The 25,681-nt window shown below is 38.2% G+C and overlaps 1 protein-coding gene and 1 long non-coding RNA gene across 2 annotated transcripts; one reads left to right on the top strand and one right to left on the bottom strand.

The window, feature by feature from the left end:
* Positions 1-152: 152 nt before the first annotated feature.
* LOC125326576 lies at positions 153-4,886 on the bottom strand. The gene is made up of 3 exons (XR_007203902.1): positions 4,600-4,886; positions 1,024-1,157; positions 153-502 (listed from the first exon to the last, which is right to left on the bottom strand). It is a non-coding gene; the product is annotated as an uncharacterized LOC125326576 (long non-coding RNA).
* Positions 2,505-20,294, top strand: GASK1B (golgi associated kinase 1B). The gene is made up of 5 exons (XM_048304969.1): positions 2,505-2,758; positions 3,349-4,632; positions 11,595-11,809; positions 15,560-15,786; positions 16,097-20,294. The coding sequence occupies exons 2-5, from the start codon at positions 3,636-3,638 to the stop codon at positions 16,302-16,304; spliced, it is 1,647 nt and encodes a 548-aa protein (XP_048160926.1). The 5' UTR covers positions 2,505-2,758; positions 3,349-3,635; the 3' UTR covers positions 16,305-20,294.
* Positions 20,295-25,681: the final 5,387 nt, after the last annotated feature.

Below are 25,681 nucleotides of genomic sequence, written 5' to 3'. Positions count from 1 at the left end.
ATTTTAACATAAATGTCTGTTCGTATGTCATTGAGATGAACAGCAGAACGTCTCTATGGAAACAGTACAGCTATAATGCAGCCAAGAGGAATAATGTTCTGTATGATAATCACAAATGTAGCCTGCAAAAAAAAAGAATTCTAAAGTGCAAGTATATATGTTGTGTTATTTTATTCAGAAAAAAAAGTGTTAGGAAAAATGTTAACCTTTTACACTGAACTGCCTGCACATAGAAAGCAAGAGCACATGCATTAAGGAGCCTAGCCTGTAACCACATCCTTTCAGGTGTCCAGGGATCTTTATCTTGACACAAGTCAAGACATGGGACCTTGTGATTGCTGGGCATTGGCACATTCCACCTGTCTCTGCAAATTGGGCAGAGACTGCCTGATGGGAAGACTGGCAGCAGTGCAGGCCACCAGCTGCTTCAGAGTCTGCAGCTTGTCCAGCACCAGCAGAAAACCTCTACAAATGCAGGTATAGGTGGAGGTGATCTTCAAAGCTAAACAAAAAAAAAAACCACAAAAAACAAGCAAAAAATTGCAAATAGTTAGTCCAGCTATTCATTCACATTTACACATTATACTTACAACTGTGAAGGACTAGAAAATACTTCTTAAATTCCCCTCTTCCATTCATTGCTATTTACCTATATTAGTTTTTATATTCCTGTATTCCTAACCTTAGGAAGGTACAACACTGACCATGAAATATGGGTATATGAAGAAATTACATGAAAAGCTGAGTTTAATGGATGCTGATGGCAATATCACAGGTACAGTTTAGAGCAAGGAACAAATACAAAATCTAACAGACATTACAGGCTAGCTGTAGGTAGCAAAGTGAAGTAATGTAGGCCTGAATTTGGTCAGACAACAACTGCTGTTCAGTCTGTTTGTTCTGAAAGTTTGTCTTAAGTATTTTATGACCACGGAAGAAGTACTGTTTCTGCTCAGTAGTGCCCTTTAGTGCTTTGCAGTAGCTTTGGGTTAGAATGATTCCAGAAAGAAGAATAGTACCCACCTGAACAAAATGCATTTTCTTTGTTTCTTGTGAAACAGGATGAAATGGGTTTTTTTCCAGACAACTCCATAGTCATTTCAGCCTTCATTATTTTGTGGTATCTGCTGGGGCACTGGAGCTGTACACCACAAGGGCTGAAATAAAAAAAGTCACTTGATATTCTGCTTTTTAAAATTCCAAAATTAGAGGCAAACATCTGTTAAGCTAATAAGATTCTGTATTCTATTTAGTTGATTTTCTACCACCATCCATTCCAAAGAACATACCAATACATGAGTTCTCTCTTCTGAACATGAGAAATAAAGGAAATACTATTGCTATAGAAAGCCTCAAAAAACCCCAGCAGTCAACACTGTACATCAGTGTGTACACCACCTTATGATTTCAAGGCTACAAATGAAATGAGGAGTGAAGAACAATTCTCCATATCCTTTTATAATTTCCTCCAGATAATCTTTAAAGAGTAACAGTAGAAAGATTACATAGATTACAGAGAATTTCAGAGAACTGTTACAGTAGGGGAGAGCTGTTAGTAACTGGAATGTACTGTGCTTTGGTTCTGCTTGGTTGTAATAGACAGGTGCTGTGTACATGCAGGAACTGGGTATTTGAAAACAGTGTGATACATTTCCAACTCAAGCAGCTTGTCTGGAGCTTTTTGAATAAATTCTCTTTGTTTGGGATATGTCCCATCAGTTAGATTTTAATTTAAAAAAAAGAGAGAAGAACTGAAGTGGATGGAGATATTTCATACAATCACAATTCCTCTAAAAAACTCAGATTTGGAAAAAACAGATGATAGGAAGGCTCTTTTACTGGTAATGGGCACGGATACTGAAATTTTAACTTGACAGTGTATATTTAGACAAAAAGTAAAGGTAAGTGATGGCTTGTTTAAAAAAATCCACCTACAAAGTTTTATAAATTCAGATTGGACTAATATGAAACACAAACTAACTTCTTAACTGTCTATTCTCCTTTAGTGTTACCTATGAAGAGGAGAATATTTCCATTACTTTGAATTGCAGTGAACATATCCATTTTATTATTTTATACTTAGACTAGGAAAGGAGTCAGATGTCAGAGCTTTCCCCTTAACTTCTGTCATCCTCAACTTTTCCAGCTGTACAGGGACTATACTATGCCTCACTTCAGAAGGCACAAATATGGGCATACACAAATAGGAGACACTCATGAGCTCCAGAGCTGTTTAGTAGCAGATTAATAGCGTTTTAAAAGTCGCTATCTGCTTTTTCAGTTCTCATCACAACAATATATGATTCCCAAAAGTTCTTAAGTCCAGGGGGTGGGCGGTATTTTAAAATAAAAGAAACTAAAAAACTAAATGCAGAAAAGGGAATTTCTTTGGTACATTTGCATGCAGTGCACTAGGGGGCTCTCAGGAGTTAGAAATAGATGGAATGCACTTTTGAAAGGCACATACTTCACAGGACTTTTCATTACAGAATTTAAAATAGAAGTTGCTGTGGTTTTGTGTGTGGGATTGTTTGGTTTGGGGTATTTTTTATAACGTGAGGTTCATGTAAGTTTATAGCAGTTCATATGCAACAACCTCTCAGTAAAGTTAGCTTCCCAACAGTTCTTAGCTTGCAATGAAATACCTAAATGTGAACCATACTTAAAAGTGAAATATGTTCTAGATGCCAGCTTTTGCTCAGTTACTTTTATTAACCTAAGGAGTTTACCAGAACAAAGGATGTGTCAAGCTGAATAGGTAAGAAATTTTATTTTTATAGCATTATATATACAATACGCACTTATTCTTTGTTTCTTGGAAAGGATATATAAGCCACTGTCATTTTATTTTAAAAACTATAGCTAGATTCTTTTTATGGCTTCACAAGAGTGAAGAAAATTAACCATCTTTCAACTTTAGTGTGTGTTTATGAATTATGGGAACTATATTCACAGTCAACCAGGGAAATTGGCACTCTAATATATTTTTATATTAGTGAATATGTGCATATTTAACTACTACAGTCACTGGTTCGTATTTGGATCATTTACAGCATTTCCATAACATGAGGTTTAGTTAAGACTTTGTCTCGTAAGAAAAAGATAATGATCTGGGTTTGACCGGCTTTTTTTCTAATGCTGGAATATATCCAGCTGAGATTGCAAATTGAGCCTGTATTTAATTGTTTTGGTGTTTGATTTATACTGTACTGAGAAAGTAAAAGATGTATCCTGAAAAATTTCTACATGCATACTGTCTCATCTAGAACCTCTTTTCTCTGAAAAATACAGAGGCACAGATGCTATTTGTGAGTAACGAAAGGAAATGCTACTATTTTCTTTTTGCAGTTTGCAAAGAAGATACATAGATCTTTTAGACTACAAGTCAGTAAACTTTGCTTACGCAGCTGGCTCCATTCATTCTCTGAAGCCAATCACTTCCCCTGTGATGGCTGATAAGAATTCAACAGTTTGAGAAGGTGGAGTGTCAGCATCCTTAGTGCTGACCACTTTCCCAGGCATATCAGTAGCCTCTGTCCATCACCCATGCTGGAAGCTTCTTCGAAAAGGAGAAACAGAAATTGGGGAAGGGAAATCATGCATCATCATCCTGGCTGGAATGTACAGAAGACTTTATGCTGTTTTCATCATGTGGATTCACTAGAGAAATGACCCCTTTTGATCAGCCAAGTAAAGTCAAAAACTTGTTTATTTGCTGCCTGTGGCCCTCACGGGTACTGAGGCTCTGGACTTGCAGACGCCCAAGGACAAGGAGGAATCTGCTAGTGGGCGCTGCCTGTGTGATCTACCTGGGATTCCTTGTCAGCCAAGTGGGTCATGTTTTACCACAGCACAAAGGAGGACATCAAAAGATCAATTCCAGGAGTCTCCAAGATGCAGCTCAAACTCCTTTTCTGGGCATCCCACTGGATGGCACCCTGTCACCACCCAATTTCCAGGAACCCCAGCTTGGTAGCAATGGGACCTTGCTGCCACCCAATGTAGTTTATATCACCCTGCGGTCCAAGCGCAGCAAGCCTGCCAACATCAGAGGCACAGTGAAGCCAAAGCGCAGGAAGAAAAATGCAACCCCTTTGTTCTATGGGCAACACTTTTCAAAAGCCACTTTTATGGGCTGGGAAGAGGCCTTTGCCCAACAGCCAGGGCGGGCCACACATGCTGCAGGCACAATGGGAGCAGCAATTGCTCTGGAGGCAAGAAAGTACCAACTGGATGAACACAGACATAAAGGAATGGCTATCAAGGAGAGAGGTCACCAGAGACCTGGGAGGATTTCTGGAGCTGTAAAGGCACAGCTCCAGCCTGAGGAAAGCAATATCAGGATTTACAGTGAGAGCTCTCCCTCCTGGATGAGCAAAGATGACATCCTAAGCATGCGCATGCTGGCAGATTCTCCCATTGAGAGCATTCAAGAAGTACCTTCGCACAAAGCAGTCCTGGTAGTATTTGCAAGAGGTCCCAGCACTATGGGAACTGCTTGTAATCAAGGACGCTGTGGAATTGTCAAAAGACCTCTCGACATGAGCGAGGTGTTTGCCTTTCATTTGGACCGGATCTTGGGGCTAAACAGGAGCTTACCTTCTGTAAGCAGGAGATCAGAGTTCTTCCAAGGTAACACGTTCCTATGGTTTTCAGCTTGCAGGTGGGGTGCAGAGGTTTCCTTCCCACTCCATGTTAGCTGTGGGGCAGCAGCAGCCACCCCCTTTTAACTCCTGTGAGCCCGAGAACTAACCCCATTGTTACAGGGAAATAAATCCAGTGTCTGTGTGTAACTTCTACAGTGGCGTTATCCTGTCCAAAGGATGAATACTCCAAAGTTTGCATCAAATATCATAGAGTTGTTGAGGGCAGTAACAGTTTCCTCACACTAGTCTGGAACAAGGAAAAAGAGAAAGAGCAATCTGTACATTGCATGACATTGTGCGGACTGCCTGAAGTGAAACTGGTGAAAGAGATTCCAGAATCTCTGTGATTCAATGAGCATTTCTGATTTTTTAAAATAAAGTTCTCATCTTCTAGAATTGACTTTAATAAAATACTGTTGAAACTTGGCACAAAAATTCATCTCTCAGGTGGTAGGAAAGGGGTTGGATAATCTACTTGGAGGGGTAGGGAACCTTCCTGCAGAAGCTTGAATCTTCTTTTGTGGTACTAATTGCCTTGGGAACTGAAAATTTTTTAAAAAGTGCTTCCCTTTCCTCTGGTAGTTAAAACCCAAACAAAGTACATTTCAGTGAATCCTGCTGTACATTTTGAGGTTCGCTACACACATCTATATTTTATCCAAAGAAACACACGGAGTAAATCTCTCAATATGCCTGTTACATGATTACTGTAGAGTTTTCAATTCAAAATTTGATTTTTAACTTTTAGTGAAATTAAAGGTAGAATTCAGACCTGTGATTTGAATTAGAAGTCTACTTTAAACATTGCTATCTTCTCCAGTGTAACTCCTATTTTTGTACAGTCACAAATCACAATCCAACAGGACTATGTAGCATTTTAATTTTAATGAATCATTGCAAAAGTAGCTAGCTGTGTTTTTGCTGTTCATTTCTTGCTTTGAAATCAGCTTGTACTAAATACTTTAATATCAGTCTGTGTTTCTTAAAAAGAAAAGTAATGCTAGAATGATTTTGTAAAGTTTGACAGCAGGAAGACAACCTCGTGATCTCCAGTGTCTTCCTGTTTGTAAACCTTCCCTTTGGCAGCCTGTACAACAATGGGAATGAATCTCTAGGAACAACAGTTTGGAGGCTTCTGAATATTATTCATACTTGCAGAGCATGGAAGATACATTATGCCTATTTTATTTTTAGGAGCAAGATCTATTGCTATAGAGCTGTCATGAGGCATTAAGGCAGTTCGGTTGGGGGAACTCTGCACAGTGTGGCTGCAGAGATGACAGACTGCAAACCTCGGAAAACTGCTATTAGGCTAATTGTGCATTGTGTTGCTCAGTGTCTGTCACCTTACAGTATGCTTTGGACTGTCTGGGACAGAGTGTGTCATTCTGCCTTCTAATTTCCTTTTCCTCATAACTGGCTAAGTTCCTGTTGCAAGAGGAGTGTTGCTAGGTGATGAGAAGAGAAATAACACTATTTTGGTCTCACTTCATTTTTTCCAGCTAAAGGCTGAACAGAGCATTTGGAACAGTGACTGTACCTTGTCCCTCATTATTTCTTTATCCGGGAAATATGCTGGAACTCAGATGCCTAATAACTACTTGAACTCTTTACTATTTACATGCGTGTGTTTGGCATAATGTGAAAATACCTGTGTTTAGAAAATGAACAAAAATATATTCTTAAAAATAAAATGAGCAATTAGCTAATTTCAATGACCTATATGTGTTTAAGTTAAGGTAGGTGGGCACTGTAAAGGTTTTTACAGAGTGGCTTGTGTGAATCAGTTATTCACATGGGAAAGCAAGCAATGCAGGATTAGAGACTGTGCATGTGTATATGAATGTTCACTATTTCTGGGCTGACATATCTCTCTCCCCGACACATCCCTTTAGCTTGCCTCAGTTGTGATGTGATCCAACAAGACATGTTTGATGTAGCATTAAAATCTTAAAAAATGGGCTTTACAAAACTGTCATTCATTTTGTCAAAAGCAGTTTCAAAGAACTGCTTAGTAAATCCCTGTACAGGTTCTATTTCCCTTATTCCCACAGATCTGACACTGACTTTTTTAAAGTCTAGCAAAATACTGTATTCAGGTTCCCTGTCTGGTGCCCTTACCTTCCCTAGTTAATTGTAAACCCCTTTAAGTGTTTAAGTTGAATTTCTTTGTGGTTTGTCTAATCTTTCCATCATCCATCATGGATGGAAAAATTAGGTATGGTAACTCTTTCTCTCATACTTTTACAATGAATTGACTGAATGTAAAAAACCTGGGTAGTATAGGTAGGAAAAGCCCTTTTGAGCTGAGAATAGCAGTCTAAAAGAGCATGATTTTGTGCATACACAAGCAGTTATTTGTTACTTCCGTTGCTACCTACAAGATGTGACAAATGTCTCCAAACACCTATAAAAAAAGAAGGACAAACTTGTAAAACACCAAGAAATAACCATAAAATATTGTCTTTTGTGGAATAAATGGAGCATGACCCTTATGTGTCTGAGTTTTGGGATGGTCACATTAACACCACAGCACTAAGAAACTTCATTATTTCATAACCCTAACCTGAGGAATAGAAGAGACATAAGTGACCTTGCTTGGTGTCACAGCCCTTCCTTAATGACCTTTGCACAGAAGTTAAGTCAAGTGACTGCATGCATGGCCTCCAGCTCAGCAACTGCACTTGCTGGGTAGGACGATGGCAGTGTTTGTTAGGCTTGAGCTGCAGCTGGAGTTCTGTGGGCTGGGGCAGGCTGGCTTCTCTGTCTCAGCTGGCAGCTGTTAAGAATAGCACCCTGGCTTCTTGGGTAGTAGCAGCGGGGCTGGGCTCTTTATTCAGCTTTTGGTACAATAGCTGTTGCTATGCAGTTTTGTTGCACCACTTGCTGAGGGACTGAATTTACTGCGTGCTGATGGCTACCTCTCTTCCCCTCTGGTTTTCTGATATTCTAAGTCTGACTAAATATGTTTCATCCTGTGCTGAGAATTGAGAATAATAAGCATTGGTGTACTCCATTCACCTTTTCTATTTTTGTTATAGCTCAAGATTGAACCCACTGTATCTCCAGAACCTCCTTTTTCCCCCAAACATGCAAGAAGCTCTTCCTTTGAGTAAGACCTTTCGTGGTTGGTTTAGTGCAAATAGATGAATGACATGATATCTCCACTGGTTGCACTTGTTGTTTTGCTTTACTGGCCTCTGCATGATCATAAATGGTGTCCTAGTTTTTTCTGTGTTATGCCCTGTGCTATCAGCCTGCTCTTGCCATCCCATCAAAAGTTATGCAATATGAATCACTAATGTCAGGGCAAAGAATAAAAATCTATCACTCCTTTATGCATTCAGAGTACTCTAAAATGCTTCCATATAGTGTTGTACCTCTCAAAGGGGTATGACAGACATATTTCTAATATTCTGTTGGGTAGAGAAGTTCATGTATAAGCAATAATACAGTCCACAGTCTAGAGAGCAACTGATGCACATTTCATGCATTCCTTAATACTGACATCCATATGAGCACAGGACAGAACATTGCCATGAGGTGCATAGGGAAGAAGGAAAAACAAATGGCCTAACTTCTCTCTGCTTTCTGCTTCTGGTCCGCATATTTTCCCTAAAAACTTAAACTCTAAAAATCATGCTCTGTATGCCATTTTCCACACTGAATTATCCTTTCCTGCTAATACGTGGACAACTAAACTACCTCTTGCAAATGTGGCAGTGGTGAGTACTGCCTTACAGTGGACAATGGTGAGTTGGAGAAAGGGTTTAACTACCTCATGAAAGTTTTCTGGTTTTCGTGTTGATCTTCTGGGCCAGTTTGAAAATATTTTCTTTTGAGGAAGTTAGAAAAAATGCTGCAGCTATAAGTCAGAGCACAAGATAAGAGAGTAATGTTTGTAAGAGCAAAATGTGGTTCTTAACCACATGTAGTTTAGAAGCATGCAGTTTATTTTCAAAGTGGTGTGGGGTGTGGAAATCTAAGATGATGCCTGTGTTGAAGAAGCCACGCAGTGATACATCACATAGTGGCACATGAAGCAGTTTGAGTACCTTGAGGTGGTCTAGTCTCAACAGCCTGAGGTTTCATCTGTGTTAGCTTATTCAACTTAGCTAAGACATTTTTAGAAATATTTTGATATTCAAAAATATGTGTGAATTACTAGGAAGATGGTTTCAATATGAGTTTTGAAAAATCCTTCCCGTACAATTTTGAAGATCGCCTTTGGATAGTTAAGTAGATATATAGATCTAAAACGGTGTATAAAAATAAAATGAAGCCAATCAGCTCTGGGTGAGATTCAGTGCAGTGCAGCTGCAGCCAGAGAAAAGCAGTAGCCCTCTGTGTTAATATATAAAGCTGACTAGGAATGAAACACAGAATACACTGGATTTTTTCTGAAATTTACTCAACCTTCCCAGTTGTGGCTGTAGGTCTCTTCACTGTTGAGGTACCTTCAGCCCCATCCTCATGAAGTTTGAATCAGAAAAGCTCCGCTGATTTCATTGGGGTCATGCAGCTATGAATCAGACCCCTTATCTGCTTTAATTCAACATCTTCATGTTTTTTGTGCAAGTATCAAAAATTTGAGTCACAGCTCTTTACTGAAGCTGCTGTTTCATATTCTTGTAATCCAATTTATATTACAGAGTTGAAAGATTTTTTTTTTGGCTCATCTTTTCTGCTCCCATTTCCTCTGAATGCAAACATTTCCTGTATTTGACTAGTCTTTAAAAATGGTTTTGTATCTTAATGGAAACTGGCATGATATTATTCTTAGTTTTCAAGTATTTATATTACTATTGTTTATCATGTCCTTTTTGGGTAGACAGGAGATGTTTGTTTTCTTAGCAAACTGTTTATGTATTTAATTCGTGGCAGAATTCATGAATAGTTACATAAGTTGTTACTGGAGATACAAAAATAATAGACCAGATTTGGTCCTGAAGAAAGCTGTCCTTTTTTTTTTTGGTGACGATTTCCAATGCTTTTATAGACTTTCTCCAACTGTCTTGAAAAAGGAGCCTAGCCCATAGCTGACCTAACTTGGCTAAAGTCATCTACAATGTAGATGATAAAGCCAGAGTGAGAGAGCTGGAGAAATGGGTAGGATTTCCCAAATGAATTACCTAAATACTTAGGCACCTCAGCAGAAGAGAAGCCTGATTTTCAGGAGTGCTCAGCACATTTTTTCAGTGGAGGCGAGTGTGGAGCATGGTGCTGATAAAGGTAATACTGACCATAAAGAAAGAGAGATTGATGCTCCTAATGGAAGGACATTCTGTGTTTCTAGGAAACATTGGACAACTGGGAAGGAAGTTAAAGAGGTGGTGGGTTGTTGGATTGGCTTGGCTTTGGAAGGACTACCTTGTATGTTCAAGCCATGGCAGGGAGAAGATCAGGTACATTCTGGTTTGGAAAGGAATTGGCTTTTCTCTTGGGCTGGATTGCATGCAGGGCCTGTCATGCTTGTTTGACGAGTGGGGGATGGAACTTTGGATGTTTCAGTGCTAGGAATAGGCAAAGATAATTTCTTACCTGTTGTTTTACAACGGTCAGCATCCTTTGAACAAGTTGCTTTTTGATTCAGCTGTATGGAGATTGTTTTTCACAGTCCTGGCTGCTTACAAATGGAGCATTGACATTGGCAGCTTTCACCTCGCTGTTGGCACTGATACCTGTTTTCCATGTGCTATTTTCTGTCTGGTTTGCTTCTGAAGAAGGTGACCTGGACCTCTTGTCTTCATCTGTTTTTAAAAGCTTTTTTTCAGATCTGTCTCTGTCTCCATGGGCATGTGGAAGACAAAGAGACAATTTAGGCTGCACTTAACTATGCAATAAATTGTGCAATAATGTAGACTCAGTTCTTTGAACTTCAAGATGAATATGAATAATTTTTTAAAGCTTTATATGTGTTCCAACACTTTTTAGTAAACAGCAGTTAAACTTTGCAGTTAAATGGTTCTTCCTCTCTGTACCAAGACATATTTTGATCTTCTGTCTACACACCCTAAAATATAAAGTATTTCTTTGTTTTAGTGTGTACAAGCCACGGTCAGTCATGGGTCCTTGGCAGCTTAAGCAGCAGTAGCATTGCATCAGGAATAAAAGGACAGTTTCCTAATAAGATAGATATGTCTGTTACTTGATGTCGTGTGAAATATATTTATCAGTTCTTATACTGGAAAAGCTCATTTTAAATTCTTTGATGAGGTTTATTCTCATGGTGAAGCTGAGCACTAGAATTCACCAAAGAGAAGTCTTCTGTCTTAGTTTCAGGGAAGAGAAGAATATTTTTTACACAGAAGAACTAAAGCATTTGGCTAAAATATCTGCTATACAAAACAGATCTCATATCTAGGTAAAAAACCCCAAACTCGTCAAGTTGTTTATTCATGCTAAGCTCACACTCCCTAGTGTTCTCATATATCCTTTCAGAGCTGTGGAGTCATACATTATAGGTTTTAAAAAATAATAAAATAAATCCACTTTGAGTATAGGATTTGTGGTGTCTCTATATCCATTATGCAAAGAAAACCCCTTTGACATAAGTTTCCAGCTCTTGAAAATCAGCAGTTCACTGGAATCAGAGGGAAAATACATCGTTGATTCACAGGGGCATTGTAGACTTTTAACCTACCTAGAAACTTTTTAATAGTTTGGTTTAGTGTATGATTTTGTACATTAATCTCTTGCTTCAAACAAAGAAAGTCTTTCATACACCAAAGGCATTTATGCCTATGCTTCCATTCCTGTGGTGCCTGGTTATGGATGTAGGATAAGACCACATTAACCGAAGGCTGTCAAGATACTAGTCCCTGGCTGGTAGTCCTGCCAGATCTGTAAAATGGTATAATTACTAATGCTTAGGCAATGTCTAAAGAACAATCAAATAAAACTGGCAGTATTGCACTATACTAATGATATTTTTTCCTTTTTTTTCAGGCGGTCAAGCCTGTCCTGTTATTCTCTGGGATTCCTCACTGAGTCCAACAGATAATAGTACCCATTCTTCAGTGAGGTTAACATGGGGACAATATCAGCAGCTATTGAAGAAGAAATGCTGGCAGAATGGTAAAGTTCCCAAAGCTGAGTGGGGCTGTACTGAAATCCATCATCATGAGTGGTCCAAGATGGCACTCTTTGATTTTCTATTGCAGGTAAAATGTTTACTGAACACAACTATTTGCCTCAAAAGTCATGTGAGCAAATATAGGATTTTTAGAAGAAGTAATTTTAGTGTATTTCATTTTTTTTTTAATGGGGAAGAGAGGCATTTGCATAGCTTGAAATTATTTCTGGTTATTTCTTATGATTAAAATATCCAAAATGCAGTTTGTAATCAGGCAGGAACCTAACTGACTCATTTCTTTTTAAAGAGGAAGAAAAAGGCTTTTGCCTTGATTTATTTCACCTTGAGGCAGGCATACTGTTTCTCCTTCACTCCTTGTTTCTCCAAACAGAGACCTTGACTGTGTTCAGAACTGTAAATCTCTATTTACTGTATGGTCCTTCCTGTACCTCCCCAGCCCCAAGAGGTGACTGAAGTGGTTTTGGTGAGCTGCAATCTGGAGCAAGGTAACAGTTGTAGTGGATAATTCTCTTTTTTTTAAAATAAAAAAACCAAAAACCTAGCCAATGACTTAGTAAAGAAAGAGTAGAGCAGCAACTGATGAATGATAAATCTGCTGTTCTTTGAGCAAGTACTGTGCATCATCATTAGCTCTCCAAATAACACCAACCTGGGGTGCTGCCCAGTGCTATTGTGTGTGGCCACAGTTACAGCAGTTCTGTAGTAGAGTATTAAGACATTCCCTGCATTAGCAAGGCCTGAACTGAGCCACCCATCTGGAAGATAATTTTATGGTTTCCTGAGATGTGGCAGTACTTTAAGCTGTCCTTACCTGCCAGACAGGTCCAGATGACTGAGCTTCCTGCAGCAATTACAGGTTTATTTGAAACTGCAGCAAGCATTAATTTTATGCATCATATTTGGTTGTTCATATAATTCAGTTTTTAATAGAGTCACATTTCTTGTCAAAATCATGTCTTGGCTTATGCTTAGCCTATCCCTGCTCTTCTCAATCCTGTTCTAGAGTGAATGAATGTCTTAGATTTTGCTTTTACTTAGATTTTTGCACATTTTTTTTGTTGAACAGAATATTCAATTCTTTTCTAAAAATAGATTGCCACTTGTTTAATGACTCCATCTTTAGTCCCATTATGAGCAAGTAATGCTTAGAAATGGGTATAAAGTCATACATGGATTAATCTGTTGCTGAACATAGTAGCACCCCTATAGGAACAGTACAGATTATGTCAGAGTTAATGTTTTTATGCCATCATTGTCTTCTCATTCAACAGTTAAAAAATTCTCGTGAGTTCTATGTTGATATCTAATTTCAAGGTCTTCTAAAGCAAGTTTTTAATATTCATAATAGAACTATTATCTAGAAGGAGTGATTGGTTAAAATAAGATACAACAGGATTGAACTTCGCATGACAAGAAACAAATTACTCTTGTACTAGTAGCTGGCATCAGAGTGATTTATATCTCCAGTTGCCTACCAGACAAGAACATGCATACCAGAAAGTGTGTGAAAGTGAGTCTCATAGTTCTTAAAGACTACAATTTTATCTGGGTGCTCTCAAAGTTTATCAGCGGCAAAATATAAAACTTGAAAACAATAAAAATGCCAAGAAGGGGTTCTTTATTAAGAAAAATAAAATCTGTGCTTCATGAGTCATTCAGAAATAAAGAATAATGGGGAAAAGTATTCTCTATTAAATGTAATTCCCTCAGAAGAACAGGTTTGGTACCTCTGATAGGTCTTCCTAATCCCTGGTTGCAAATGCTGCAAAACCATAGGAGCAGGATATAAAATGCTTAGTTGACCTTTACTTGCCTTCTGCAAATACTCAAGCAAAATGGATTCTTTAATTTTGGGGGTTTGGACCTCTTATGTACATAAGTGTATGACAAAAAATTATGCTAAACTATATGCATCAATTCCAGAGTGGTCCATCATTATGTCTTAGCACTGAAATGTTGCAGGATGTTATGAAGAGGCTGTAAGAACATGATCTCCTTGTCTATTTAATGCATATAGTAAGTGTGGTGCAAAGGAATTGGGTCTATACACTAAAGGAGTCTTTCTAGAAGGACTCTGCTTTACTACTTTACTTTTTTACCTTTGGATGCGTTGAATAAAAGAACCCAGGAGCTAGAACGCTGGAAGCAAGAGGGGCTCTATAGCCTTCAGATAATGAATTCTGCTCATGAAAGGAGAAAGAGAAATCTGTTCCTTTCCTCAGGATTTTGATGTTTGGAAATGAACACTGTCAGCAATACTACTAGTAATAGAGCTACATATAAAAAAAACCCCAAACAAAATCAAAACAAACCCAATTCTCAGACTTTCATTTGATGAAAGAGGTGGCCTTTTCATTTCAACATGCAAAAAAGTTCTACATCAGGTGGAGTCCTAACAGTTCATTTTGCTGGGATGTTACAAAAATAAAATTGTAATTTTAGAAGGCTGATGTGAACAGTAATGGTTTTGTGCTTAGAGCAGTTTGAAGAGTTATCAGTAAACAACAAAGGACAGAAAAAATGATTGACCTTTGATCAGTTACTCATTAAGTCTTATATGCACCAGACCAGACTTCCACTCTCTAAACATCTGTTGGCAGGAGCAGGTCTGCTCTCTGGGAAGATGAGCTGGAGCCAAAGGCCGCTCTAGGACAGGCAGAGCCAGCAGCAGGAGAGGCAGCCCAGCAGGAAGGACGGTGAAAGCCACAAGCCCCATTTGTAACCCAGTGAACGTGAGGCATAGACAAAGCAGCTCCAAGGCTGCCAGGCAGGAACCTCAAGCAACAACACAGGAACATCCATGTAGCAGAACAAGAAGCAGAAAACCAGCCCCACACACCCCCTCCTCTGAAGGGCTCAGAGGAGGGCTGAACTGCCTGACCTTAAAGGGGGCTCCTGTGCCCAGGGGCAAAGGTGTGGCATGTGGAAGTCCCAGGTGATACTTCTAAGGGCAATCCGGGCCTATTTGTGTGCTCAAGGCTGTAGCAAGGTTGAATGTTTACTCTCATCGAGTCAACAGCAGTAGAAACACTTCCAAGGAGTGATTTATCCTTCCTGTATTAGATGGTTATCCTAAAATGGCATCAGTTGCTCTGGATGTGCCTTGTTCTTGTCATTGTTTATGAAAGGGAATAGAAATGACCAAGTCGAAAGATTTGCGTAACTTTTACTCCACTGATGTTAGGCCAGATGTATGTATTCCTTCCAGCTAAGTGCTGTGTGATGAATAATTGAGGTTTTGCATGGGAAAAAATAGTCTAGACCATCATGTCATAAAAATATATACCACAGGGAGGCTGCTCTGTGATTAGAAATACACTGTTCTTACATTTTTTAGCTTTTGATGGTCTTAGACCATCTTAGACTTTATTGGTATTTCCAGTTATTTTGCATAGTTAGTCTAATAGATCCCACAAAATGAAGACCGTCTGTGTGTGGCAGACTGTGCTATTTCTATTGTTCTCCAGCAGAGAGAATGTAAAAAGAGAAACTTCTGAGAAAGAAAATAGAATTGTATTCACCATCCCGTTATTCCAGTTACACAGTGGTATTGTTCCATTGTTTTTAAAAAATTTCTACTGACATAACAAATCATGGCTATAAAGCAGATAAAATACACAGTCTAAGAAATTGCTTCTAGCAGTACCTGAGGTCTGGGGACCAGGTCTTCAATACCGTTTCACTGCTGTCTTTAATTATACTTGTCCTGAGCTTGCTTTCCTGTCAGCTGTGTTAGAGAGCGATGTCTTACACTGACACTTTGCCCCAAGTACTTCAGTATTGTTTCCACTTGGCACTCTGCTCTACTTTGTTTTAGATCTATAATCGACTAGACAGAAACTGTTGTGGATTCAAGCCTCTCAAGGAGGATTCCTGCATGCAGCAAGGACTGAAGCTGAAATGTGATGATCAGGATGCTGTTGACCTGACACACATCGTTCAGAGAAGGCATGACCAAAGGCACTTGGCCTTTATAGACAATAAGGGTTTCTTTGACAGAAATGAGGACAATCTTGACTTCAAAATCCTACAAGGAATCGATGAGTAAGTTTTAAATTATTAATTTTGTAAAAAGATTGGTAATTTCTTCCTAGTTTGAGTATGACACTAAGATATGACACTAAGCTACTGCAATAAATATCATTGGCCCACGACATTGACAGGATGTATCTAAAAATGTATGAGTAATCCCACAGCTGTAAAAGATACAATTAACATACATATGATTAGGCATGCATAGACTTCCTTTGCTGACTTGCAGCCTATATTTGTACAATTGATTGCTAAACCACAACATAAATACTGCAATTCAGAGTAATGGCAAAAACTGATGAATTTCTTCGTGCTTTTCCAGATTCCCTGCATCTGCAGTTTCAGTGCTGAAGAGCCACCGTTTACGTGAGAAGTTGCTCCAGTCTTTGTTCCTTGACAAAATATACTGGGAGAGCCAAGGAGGCAGAAAAGGAATTGAAAAGCTTATTGATGTAATAGAAAGGAGGTCCAAAATTCTTCTTACTTATATAAATGCACATGGAGCCAAAGTATTGCCCATGAATGAATGAAACAGTCTTGTTTCCGTCTGAAAGAAAGTCTTTAAAAAATGTTTTTGGGGAAAAAACTGACAGTAAAATTGATTTAATTCATAGCATTATTTTTTCCCCAAACTTTCAAGTTTTCTTTTAAATAAGAAATCTTACATGCTTTAAAATCAACATTTAAGTGTCAGCTGCAACTCAACACAGTGTAGTCTCTTCTATGTCACCAGTGAAATGAAAAATAACCAAATGATACAATAAATAATATCCTGTAATATGTAGGCACCATGAATACTCTTTCAGTTAAACTGTTTGGAAATTAGCAACAGGATTTTCAGTACATTAGGCTGGATTCCTCTTACTTTCCTAATTGAAGTCAGTAGAAGTTTTTATTGCAAATTTAAATGGGAAAAGAGATGTGTAAGCACTTGATACACTGATGACACTTGATGAAATATGTATAGTACAGGAATTTGTCTTTTTATTGGATATACTAAAATGCCAACATTTCCAAAGGCTTGTTTTACTTTATTTTATTTTGATCTTTTGAAATCTGACAACTAAACTCTTTTAAATGCAGGAGTGTTTGTGCTGCACATGAGGGAATTTTAAAAACAGAGCAAGGAGAACATGGCTTTAACAATAATAATTATTTTGACAAATACAGTTTTTATGTGTCCAGTATGGAATACAGTTAGTCATGAGTCACTCATTACAATGTACTATTTTCAATGTAAGTTGTTCTGATGTGTGGGTGGATGATCTGAGATTTTCTTGATTAACTGGGTATTTTTTTAAAAAAATGGCTTTAGCTTTGTGTGAATATGCTGCTAAGTAAGTGTACGTTTTGTTTTTGCAAAATTCTTAACAATAATTTTTGAGAATATTATAGAAAAGCAGACCTCCTAATGACATGAGTGTTAAACTCAGCAGAGGAAATGTTTATTTTGTATGCTCAGCTCTAGCCAGCAGTTCAGACTTGGGTTCCCGTTAAGACTGCCCAGTGTGGGGTGATGATTCTAGCTGATGACTTGCCCCAAGTGTTCCCACAGGTAACGTTGTTAGGGAAGGTTGGATAAGCACTTCAGATTTTTACCCTTGAAATGCTCCAGAAATAAAATATCAATTGATATAGCCTATCATGACATATACCTTCTACCTGTCTGTTTAGAAAGACTCTTACCATTTTTCTAGAGAAATACCATCTTTTTGCCATGAGGTAATGGTAGAAGTTGGATACTTTCATAGCTACTCTTGTCTTTATGTGTCGTAAAAATATATAGGGTGGAAGATTTTTGAAAGTGCTTGTGTAATGTTATAAATGACAAACTAAAATGTCTCATGTCACTGTTGATGTGAATGGGTGAATTTAATGTTTTAAATAACTACAATTCCACTGCAGCTAAAATCAGTTTCCTTTCTTAGTATCAGAAAAACCATTAACAATAATTACATTACTGGAAGAAATAGATCTCATTATAGGCAGAGATAAAAACACTTACTAAAATTTTAAGACCTTAGTCAGCTAAATAATCTTTTATTTTATTCTGTCAGCAAAGGAAAGATCAATTTGTTAAAATTTCTTAGAACTTAACTATTGCCTCGAGAGGATTTTAGTGTTTTAGAGTGCCTTGGACTTTTTAACAGCACCAAGGTAGAATTTTATAGGATTTTCATTTTAGCCCTTTCTTAAAAATATTGTAACTTATTAGCCAGATAATTTTCATCATGGAAACAAAAGTATTACTTTGGCTTGCACTGTGAACAGAGTCTAGAGAAAAAAAATAATCCTCAGTATCCATTTCACATGCAATTCCTGTTGCAGTAGATTTCACTGTATGATGGCCATCATTTTCTAGCCTATCTCACAGGTTTCTTCCTGCTAGATACCTGTTCAAATGCATTATCCCTCACTGCTGGGAGTGAGAGAAAGGCACGACTTTCAGCTGTACTGAACTTAGCAGAGGGCCCAGCAGAGTTATGAATGTGGCTGATTATGACAAGGTCCCATGAGAACTCTTCTATCTTTAGACTGCACATCCTGATGCTGAGTCACTGCCTCACTTTGCCCAGTTGTAGTTTTTTTCCAGAATTGGCTCATTGCCGAAGAAGACAAGAAAATCCATTATCTTTTCAGGCTGGGTCATTTATTTTTATGGTGATAACTTGATGCATTCTTCTCCATTTCTTCTGGACATGGACTAGTGTTTCCTTGAGCATGATACATGCTTTTTATTTGCCTGGCAGTTCAGTGCCAGCTCTTAAAGCAGCAATGTCATTGCCTATGAGTATGAAATTGCCCTGAAGCTGACCTGAACCAATGCCTCTCAGTAGTCCTGGATTTAAGAGTAGCCACAATGCTGTGCAGTACTTAAAATTTTGACCAAGCATCAAAAGCATAACTGTAAAAAGCAAAATTTCTGGATACTTTCAAAGGGCAAAGGAATACTCCCTATGCTGTGTTAGCATGCCATATTTCTTTTGTGTATGAACACTCTCATAGTCTTCAGGTAAATCAGGAGAGTCTTTGTGATATTGGACAGTGAGACAGTATTGCAAATTGCTTCTAATTCTCTAATGTTGATAACAAACTCCAGAAAGGGCTTCTTCTGTGTAATATTTTTCCTGCTGCTGAGGAGCTTGGTACTTAATCCAATATTGTTAATAATGCAAAATATGCTTGCAATAGCTCTTACGAATGCATACTAGCCAAGTTCCATTATTTTTTAAAATGAAAATGAAGAATTCTGTATTTTTTGAGTGCATACATTTGGATAAATGCTATAGTAAAAAATTCAGAAGGAACACTGCTACTACACTTAAGAGAACCTGCTTCAGTAGCAGGGGTAAAGTTTATTGGGAAATTGGTTCACATCCTTTGGAAGTAGCCTGACTTTGGACTGACAGGAACTGCACTATAGCTAAAGTAATATTAACTGAGAGGAAAAATCCCAAAGAAGCCTTACTCAACCTATTGAGATTGATAGAAAGCGAAGAAACTGTGCTTTTAGTCCTCTTTGCTGGGCTCTCTTCCATTTCTGGGCATGTGGGGTCAGACAAAGATTCGTGTTGCATATTACGTGGAAGGGTGTAACCAACAGCAACAGTGCAAAACCTGTGGGTGGGAAAAGGCGATTATGTCATTCTTGAATCTGCCTGAAAGCCAGAACCACATGAAATGGAATTACTGAGAAAGTCAAAAGAGTTTGCTGATTTCATAGCATTGGAAGACAGAGCTTAAAATAAGTAGCACAGGCACAGATGCCTTAAAATTCCTTGGGAGCCTGCCAGCAAGTTAATAGTCTTAAATGTTTCAGAAGCTGAGGATATGAAAACTGTGGAGCACTGTGAGAGCAGTTTCCTTCTTTTCTTGTGCGGGTATTCTATAATACACTATATTAAATAAATTTTAAAAAAAGATTAATTCCATGGTTTCAAACTTACAAATACAGATTTAGGGTACATTAAAGGACAAGGTTTCCAGAGCAGTTCTGGGAACGCTCTCATGCATGTGTGTGTGTATGCAGACACAAAAATACATGTATATGTATTTATACTTTGGCTTGTTTCTATAAAATGGTCAATTTGGCTAATAAAGAGTGAACTGTTTATACAATTTACTGTTTACATGTAGAATTGTATCTGTGAGCATAAGTCCAACTTTGGGTATACACAAGTGGAGTTTAAACAAAACATTATAATAGATGAATCTTTTGTTCTCAGAGGATTGATTCTTCTTTTGCTAGCACATTTATATAATCTTTTGTAGAGAAAAACAACAATATGTTTGTATCTGTGCTAAACTTCCAGGGTGATATCAACTCAGATTTTTTTTTAAGTTTTATAATAGATATTGAATTTCCATTTTATTTTGGAATTTGTGAATTTTAAAAGTCTATTTGTCCTTTAATTAGTAACAGTAACAATGTTTTCACGAGTAATGACTCATTTGAATCTCTGCTGCTATTGTCATGTAATATGTAGGAATATACAAAATAAAGAAATATCTTTATCAGATTTTCAGTTCAGATCTCTACGTTGTAGTAACAAAACCATAATGCGTATTGTTGTAATATGTGGATCATTAGTTACTGTTTAGAAAGAACTATGGCCTTGAAACTGCTTCTTCATAGAAACAATCCAAAACAGATCATAGGGATCTTTCTGTAGAAATATTTTCTAGCTATTTATTTATGAGACTTGCAACTCTTTCTCACTGAGCTGATTCAGTGTAGCTGTGAATCTTCTGGTTACTGCAGCACTGGTATTTACTACCTTCTTTAGCCATTCTGGCAATGCTACTTACACAAACATTGAGCAGAAAAGGCCATGCCCATTTATAATGCCAGAACAGAAGTATTGGTCAGTGACTTGCAAACTTTGTAGCATGCCATGAGCAAATACAGGAATAGCAGAGAGACACTGAACTCCACGTGGAATAGAGACTCACACAGAGTTAAATTAGCCTAAAAACTTTTGGCCTCTGAAGTTTACAGTTTTTGCTATGATCCAAGAGAGACGAATGGGAAACAGAAAGATGCTGAAACATTTTAAAACATTCTCTTTCCCACACAAAGTAGTTTGTTCTGTTTTAATAAAAATATTATGTATTTTTTCAAATTATTACATGCTTCAGGCTAAATTCTATCAGACACATTTGTGGAAATTAATTGCAATTTCACTGAATTATCCCATTTCCAGGATAAAACAATTTAAGTCAGTTAGGTTAATCTGTATTCTCAGAGGTTGGAGAACTGAACCCTCAGGTCAAAGGGAGACCTTAGGAGAGTGACATATTAACAAGGAGAGTTTCCTGAAATGTAGTGTGAATATAGAACTTAGAATGTAAGTTCTCTAAACAATATATGTGGGATCCAAGAAGGATCTACAAGTGTTTTTCAGCAGGATCTACAAGTGTTCTTTGAAGACTTTCAGCCCATTTCACCTATATTTCTGTGTGTCAGGACATTCAAAGAGGATTAGACAAATTCAAGCATAGCAAGTTTATATATGGACTTTGTAAGAATTAGGCAAGCTTTTATCCTCTAACTTTCCTAATACAACAATTCTGGGTGCTGGGGAATATAGGGGAAAGGGGCCACAGATAATGCCTCAAGCTCATGTGCTCACCTCAGTGTCACAGTCTGAGATGTACTGCCGGGCTGGGTGGGACCCAGCAGGAAATTCCATGTATTTTTGTATTTGAAGGCTATTCAGCCACATGCAATGTTGTAAGCTCTTCAGGCTTCCCCTTATTTATAAGAATATACATAGAGAATTCTCTTTATCTGCAAGTATGGGGATGCTTGGTTTGTTGTGAGTCTGCTCAGTCTTTGATGAAAGAAGAGAAAGAAAGCAGATGGCAACCTTCTAATGCCTAAGGATAGTTTTCCAAAAGCAGTTCCATGGATTTTGTTCTTTTGGAAAAGACTAAATGAACAAAAATGCAGAAACCTTTTTTTCCCTCTGTGATGCCTTGTCCTATCTATATTTGGCACTGGCTATACCAGTGCCAGTTTTTGACTGAAATAAGTGTCTTTCTCTAAAAATTAATTCAGTTTCAGTAGTTATTTCCTTTTTAGTCTTCTGCAGTACATTTACTTGTTATTTAATAATTTGGTTTCAGCATTCACTGTTCAGGAGCATTATCTCTATTTCCTTCAATGGAAAAGCTGGCATGGCATTCCATGGAGGTCTGCTAAGCTGTACAAGCATGCCTTATCAGAGGTATTCTTCAGCTGGCTGTGTGAAAAACTTTGAGATTTGGATGGAATTTATTAACTGTGTGAAAGCCAGCCTTCTGAAGTGTGAGAATGAATGTCTGACAGATGGTGCAAGCTGGCAGTCCAGCGTGCTCCTGTGCTCTGGGAAATCGGAAACAACTCCAGGTCACATATCTTAATTTTCAGATATAGGTGAATGTATCCCATACTTAAGACAGGGTCTTTCTGGTCACCTGGGGTTTTTTTTTCCTATGCAGGTCTCCTGAAATAGACATATGCAGTCAAAAATAAAAGCGAGAACTGGCTGTAGCATGCTCTGAATACAGCTGTGTCATAGTTGCAGTAAAAAGGTGACACCCAAACAAAAGCTAGACATGCCTTACAGAAACATCATCCTGAAGGAAGATGAAAGGATTCATCCTGTTATATATGACAAGATCTGACTTTAAAAACCCTCATTATGTGAGGAAAATATCTGAGGATTTTATGTGAGATATGATTCGGCCCACATGACTCTAACAGCTCTCTCCCCAAACTCCCATTCACTCACTCTACTACTTTTAATGATCACATGGACAATTTTTCCATCACAGCTCACTGGCCTATAACATGAAGGTTTTTGAACTCAGACATCTCTGTATGTTTGACTACTCAGTATACTCCTAAATTTTGCTGACTCTTTCAATGTAATAGGTTTAACTTTTTCTCCCTCTTTTTCTCCTCTGGGACTGAATCACTTACATGGAAAAGTCTGAACACTACACCTGCAGTTTTTATGTTGCATCTGATCCCTACAAAATGTGAATCTCTTCTGCAGCTGATCAATAACCAGGAATTTATCTCTTGGTGATCTCTAAAAATGTGAAGTGTCATTGTGATACCAGTCATTTCTCAGATTTCAACAACAAACATGACATCTTTTTCCCTTACTCAGATGTTTTTCTTCCATATAATATTCCTGTTATAGCACATATCACTGCTACTATCCAGAATTTCAATTTCAGCCTGGATGGAAAAATGCTTGGAAAGAATCTCCCAATTTATTTCTTTTGTATATTATTAGAGTGTACCCAGCTGAATTTTTGCAAAGAGGGCTCATGTGAGAGATAGATTGTTGTGAGAAATCTGAGAGGCCTAGTTGTTGGTTTTTTTTTTCTTTTCTTTTCTCTAATAGTTCAGTGAAAGAATCTTAGACCTGTTATCACACAGGTAATCCACAAAGTACTGTTGGCTTCATCTTGACTGATCACTGTTGTGACCCTCATTTCTCCTGCTGTGGGTTCTTTTTCTCCTGTGGGTTCCTCTTGTAGTTCAGTTCCTGCTGCACTTTTGACTAGAGACTTCCATTACAGGGTTGCTAGTTGCTTTGTGGCTTAAAAGGGAAGGGGAAATAAACGGCCCTATTATATACATTAAAATGCAGTATGCTGTTTTCTTAATATTCAGACTTTTGTGTTATAGTCAGAGAAAATTGTGTTATAGTCCTGTTTCAGTGCTGTTCTGCCTTTTTCTGACCTTCTGCAGGAAAGATACTCAGCTGGCTTGGCGGTTCCCCCAGACTCAGTGCACTGCCAGCTGCCTGAGCCACTCCTTCTAAAGTTACTTTCTGACTGATCTCTGAGGCTCTTTCTGTCCAGCTGCAGGAGCCACTGCGCTTGGGCTCGCAGCTGGGCCTGGGCCGATTCACAGGATTTGTACCCCATTGGGTAATGCTGCTAGCACTCTTGTACTTGCTGTTGGAAACAGTGCCATATACCATCAAACCCTACACTTGCACTTGCACTTGAATGCTTGCTTGGCTGTATCAGCATGAACTAAGCCAATAAGGCAACTCATGCGACAGAAGCGTTGATGTATTCTGAGAGCCGCAAAACGTCAAAGAACAAAAGAGATTAAATCCCCATTAAAATCACAGCTTTCCACTTCATTTTGCTTTGCGTGCTCGTATGTCCAAACTTGAACTTGAAATGCTAGTTTGCAAGTAGCTCTAATGTGCAAACACAGCTTTTGTCAATTTGTTAGTGTTTGTGTTGCGAAGCAAGAGATCCGAAAGCCAAAGAACAACAGATTAAAGCTTATGCAGTGTCAACACCATACTGGGAAAGAATTCTTACTCTCTATCACAGTCTTATCAGAGTGATAATCTGCATGGCCATGAAGAGCTGACTCCTATTTTTTGTTACACTGTTGGCTTAGTGCTAAGATTTCTTTGATTTTCTGCTGTTAGCTTTACCACCCAGTGTAGATATCCCCAGGCTTTCACAATTGCTCTCTTTCCTGCTAAGAAAACAAAACTTACATGTGTTTCAGTACTTCTTGGCAGCCTGCCTCCCACATATAGTTTATGGTCAAATTTTCAACCTATTTGCTTTCCCTGATTTTAAGCATAGGTAATAGTATAATTAGCAAAGAAAAATAAGTAATTTTTTCTCTTGGTTTGGGGATAAGTCCTACCAAAAACTGTGTAAATATGCCTTGTAAGAAGGGACTGCAGATCATCAGAGAAAAGCGTACTTCAGAAGTGTAGATCTGAAAATGTGGTCTGATACTCATTCAGTTTTTAAAAACAGCTTGTCGAGCTCAATATTGTGACTATTCTACTTTTTAAGGACTGGATGAATGTTTAAGAAAATTAAGAGAACTTCCTTGACCAAATTTCTTTATAAACTGCCACCCTCCCTGTCACTATATGTTGACTAAAGCCTGGAAAAGTCATGCACTTTGGATGACTTTCACTGTGGGATCCAGATAAAGGGAGGCCATAGTTTCTCACGTAGCTGTCTGTAATCTGCTTTCCTCCAGCCCCCATCCCTGGGGGCCACTCTTACAACCTCTTGGAGCCACAGTAGGCTTGTGTTGCAACCCAGTGTATGGTCAGCTTTGCTAGATTCCTTCCTTCTCATGCATATGTTTCAAGACCTTAATTAAGTCCTTACTTGCATTAGTGAAAGCAAAGGCTGCATTCTTTAAGTGTCAACTCTGAACCTCCAGTTCCAAGGAAACTTCTGCCATTGTTTCCCATGTCACCAAGATCCATTCAAGTATTCTGGAGTGAAATGAATATGGATTATGCAATTTTTGTATTTTTCAGTGGAGAAAAACCACCAGGGTCCTCCAGAAAAGGATCCTTTTGGCCCAAGTTTGCAGCTGTTAATTCCCAATGAAAATAGATGATCTCCTCCAGCCTAAATATAGACATCCAGCTTTCACCATATTCTTCTGGCTAGATTAGGAGGTGGCCCAGTCAGACTTCTGTGTTTTGTGATATGTCTCTCACATCATGAGTCACAGGCAATAAAGGGGCTAGCAAGATAATTTGGAAAGAAGATAGCTAATGGAAGATTAGGTAATGGTAGGTTGTATCTAGGTTCTGTCTCAGTTTACCCAGCTCCTCCCTAAACATTAGCAATGTTTAAATACACCCCTGGGCATGATTTCCCAAAAATGGAAACTAAATTATCCACGTTAGTTCTTTATGTGTTCCTAATGGGGTTCTGATTCTCATTTGTGCTGGTGGTTTTTTAAAAGAGAATTCTTTACAGTAACTTTAGTGTAAGGTGCTTCAGCATGTTAAATGATCCCAAGATATATTCTATACTTGCTAAAATAAGTACTATCATCTCAGAAGCACAGTAGGTAACATTGAATTTCTAGATTAGGCATGGTGTGACATATCTTTCC

This window comes from Corvus hawaiiensis, chromosome 5, assembly GCF_020740725.1.
Source record: "Corvus hawaiiensis isolate bCorHaw1 chromosome 5, bCorHaw1.pri.cur, whole genome shotgun sequence".
Classification (NCBI taxonomy): Eukaryota; Metazoa; Chordata; class Aves; order Passeriformes; family Corvidae; genus Corvus; species Corvus hawaiiensis.
The sequence above is the reverse complement of the archived record's forward strand: the minus strand, read 5'-3'. Positions and strand labels throughout refer to the sequence as shown.

What these genes read in the sequence shown, in the direction of transcription:
- GASK1B (XM_048304969.1), top strand. Translation starts at nt 3,636, where the DNA reads ATGCTGTTTTCATCATGTGGATTCACTAGAGAAATGACCCCTTTTGAT. An exon ending in GAGATCAGAGTTCTTCCAAG is followed by an intron (nt 4,633 to 11,594) that starts GTAACACGTTCC and finishes CTTTTTTTTCAG; the next exon opens with GCGGTCAAGCCTGTCCTGTT. An exon ending in ATCCTACAAGGAATCGATGA is followed by an intron (nt 15,787 to 16,096) that starts GTAAGTTTTAAA and finishes GTGCTTTTCCAG; the next exon opens with ATTCCCTGCATCTGCAGTTT.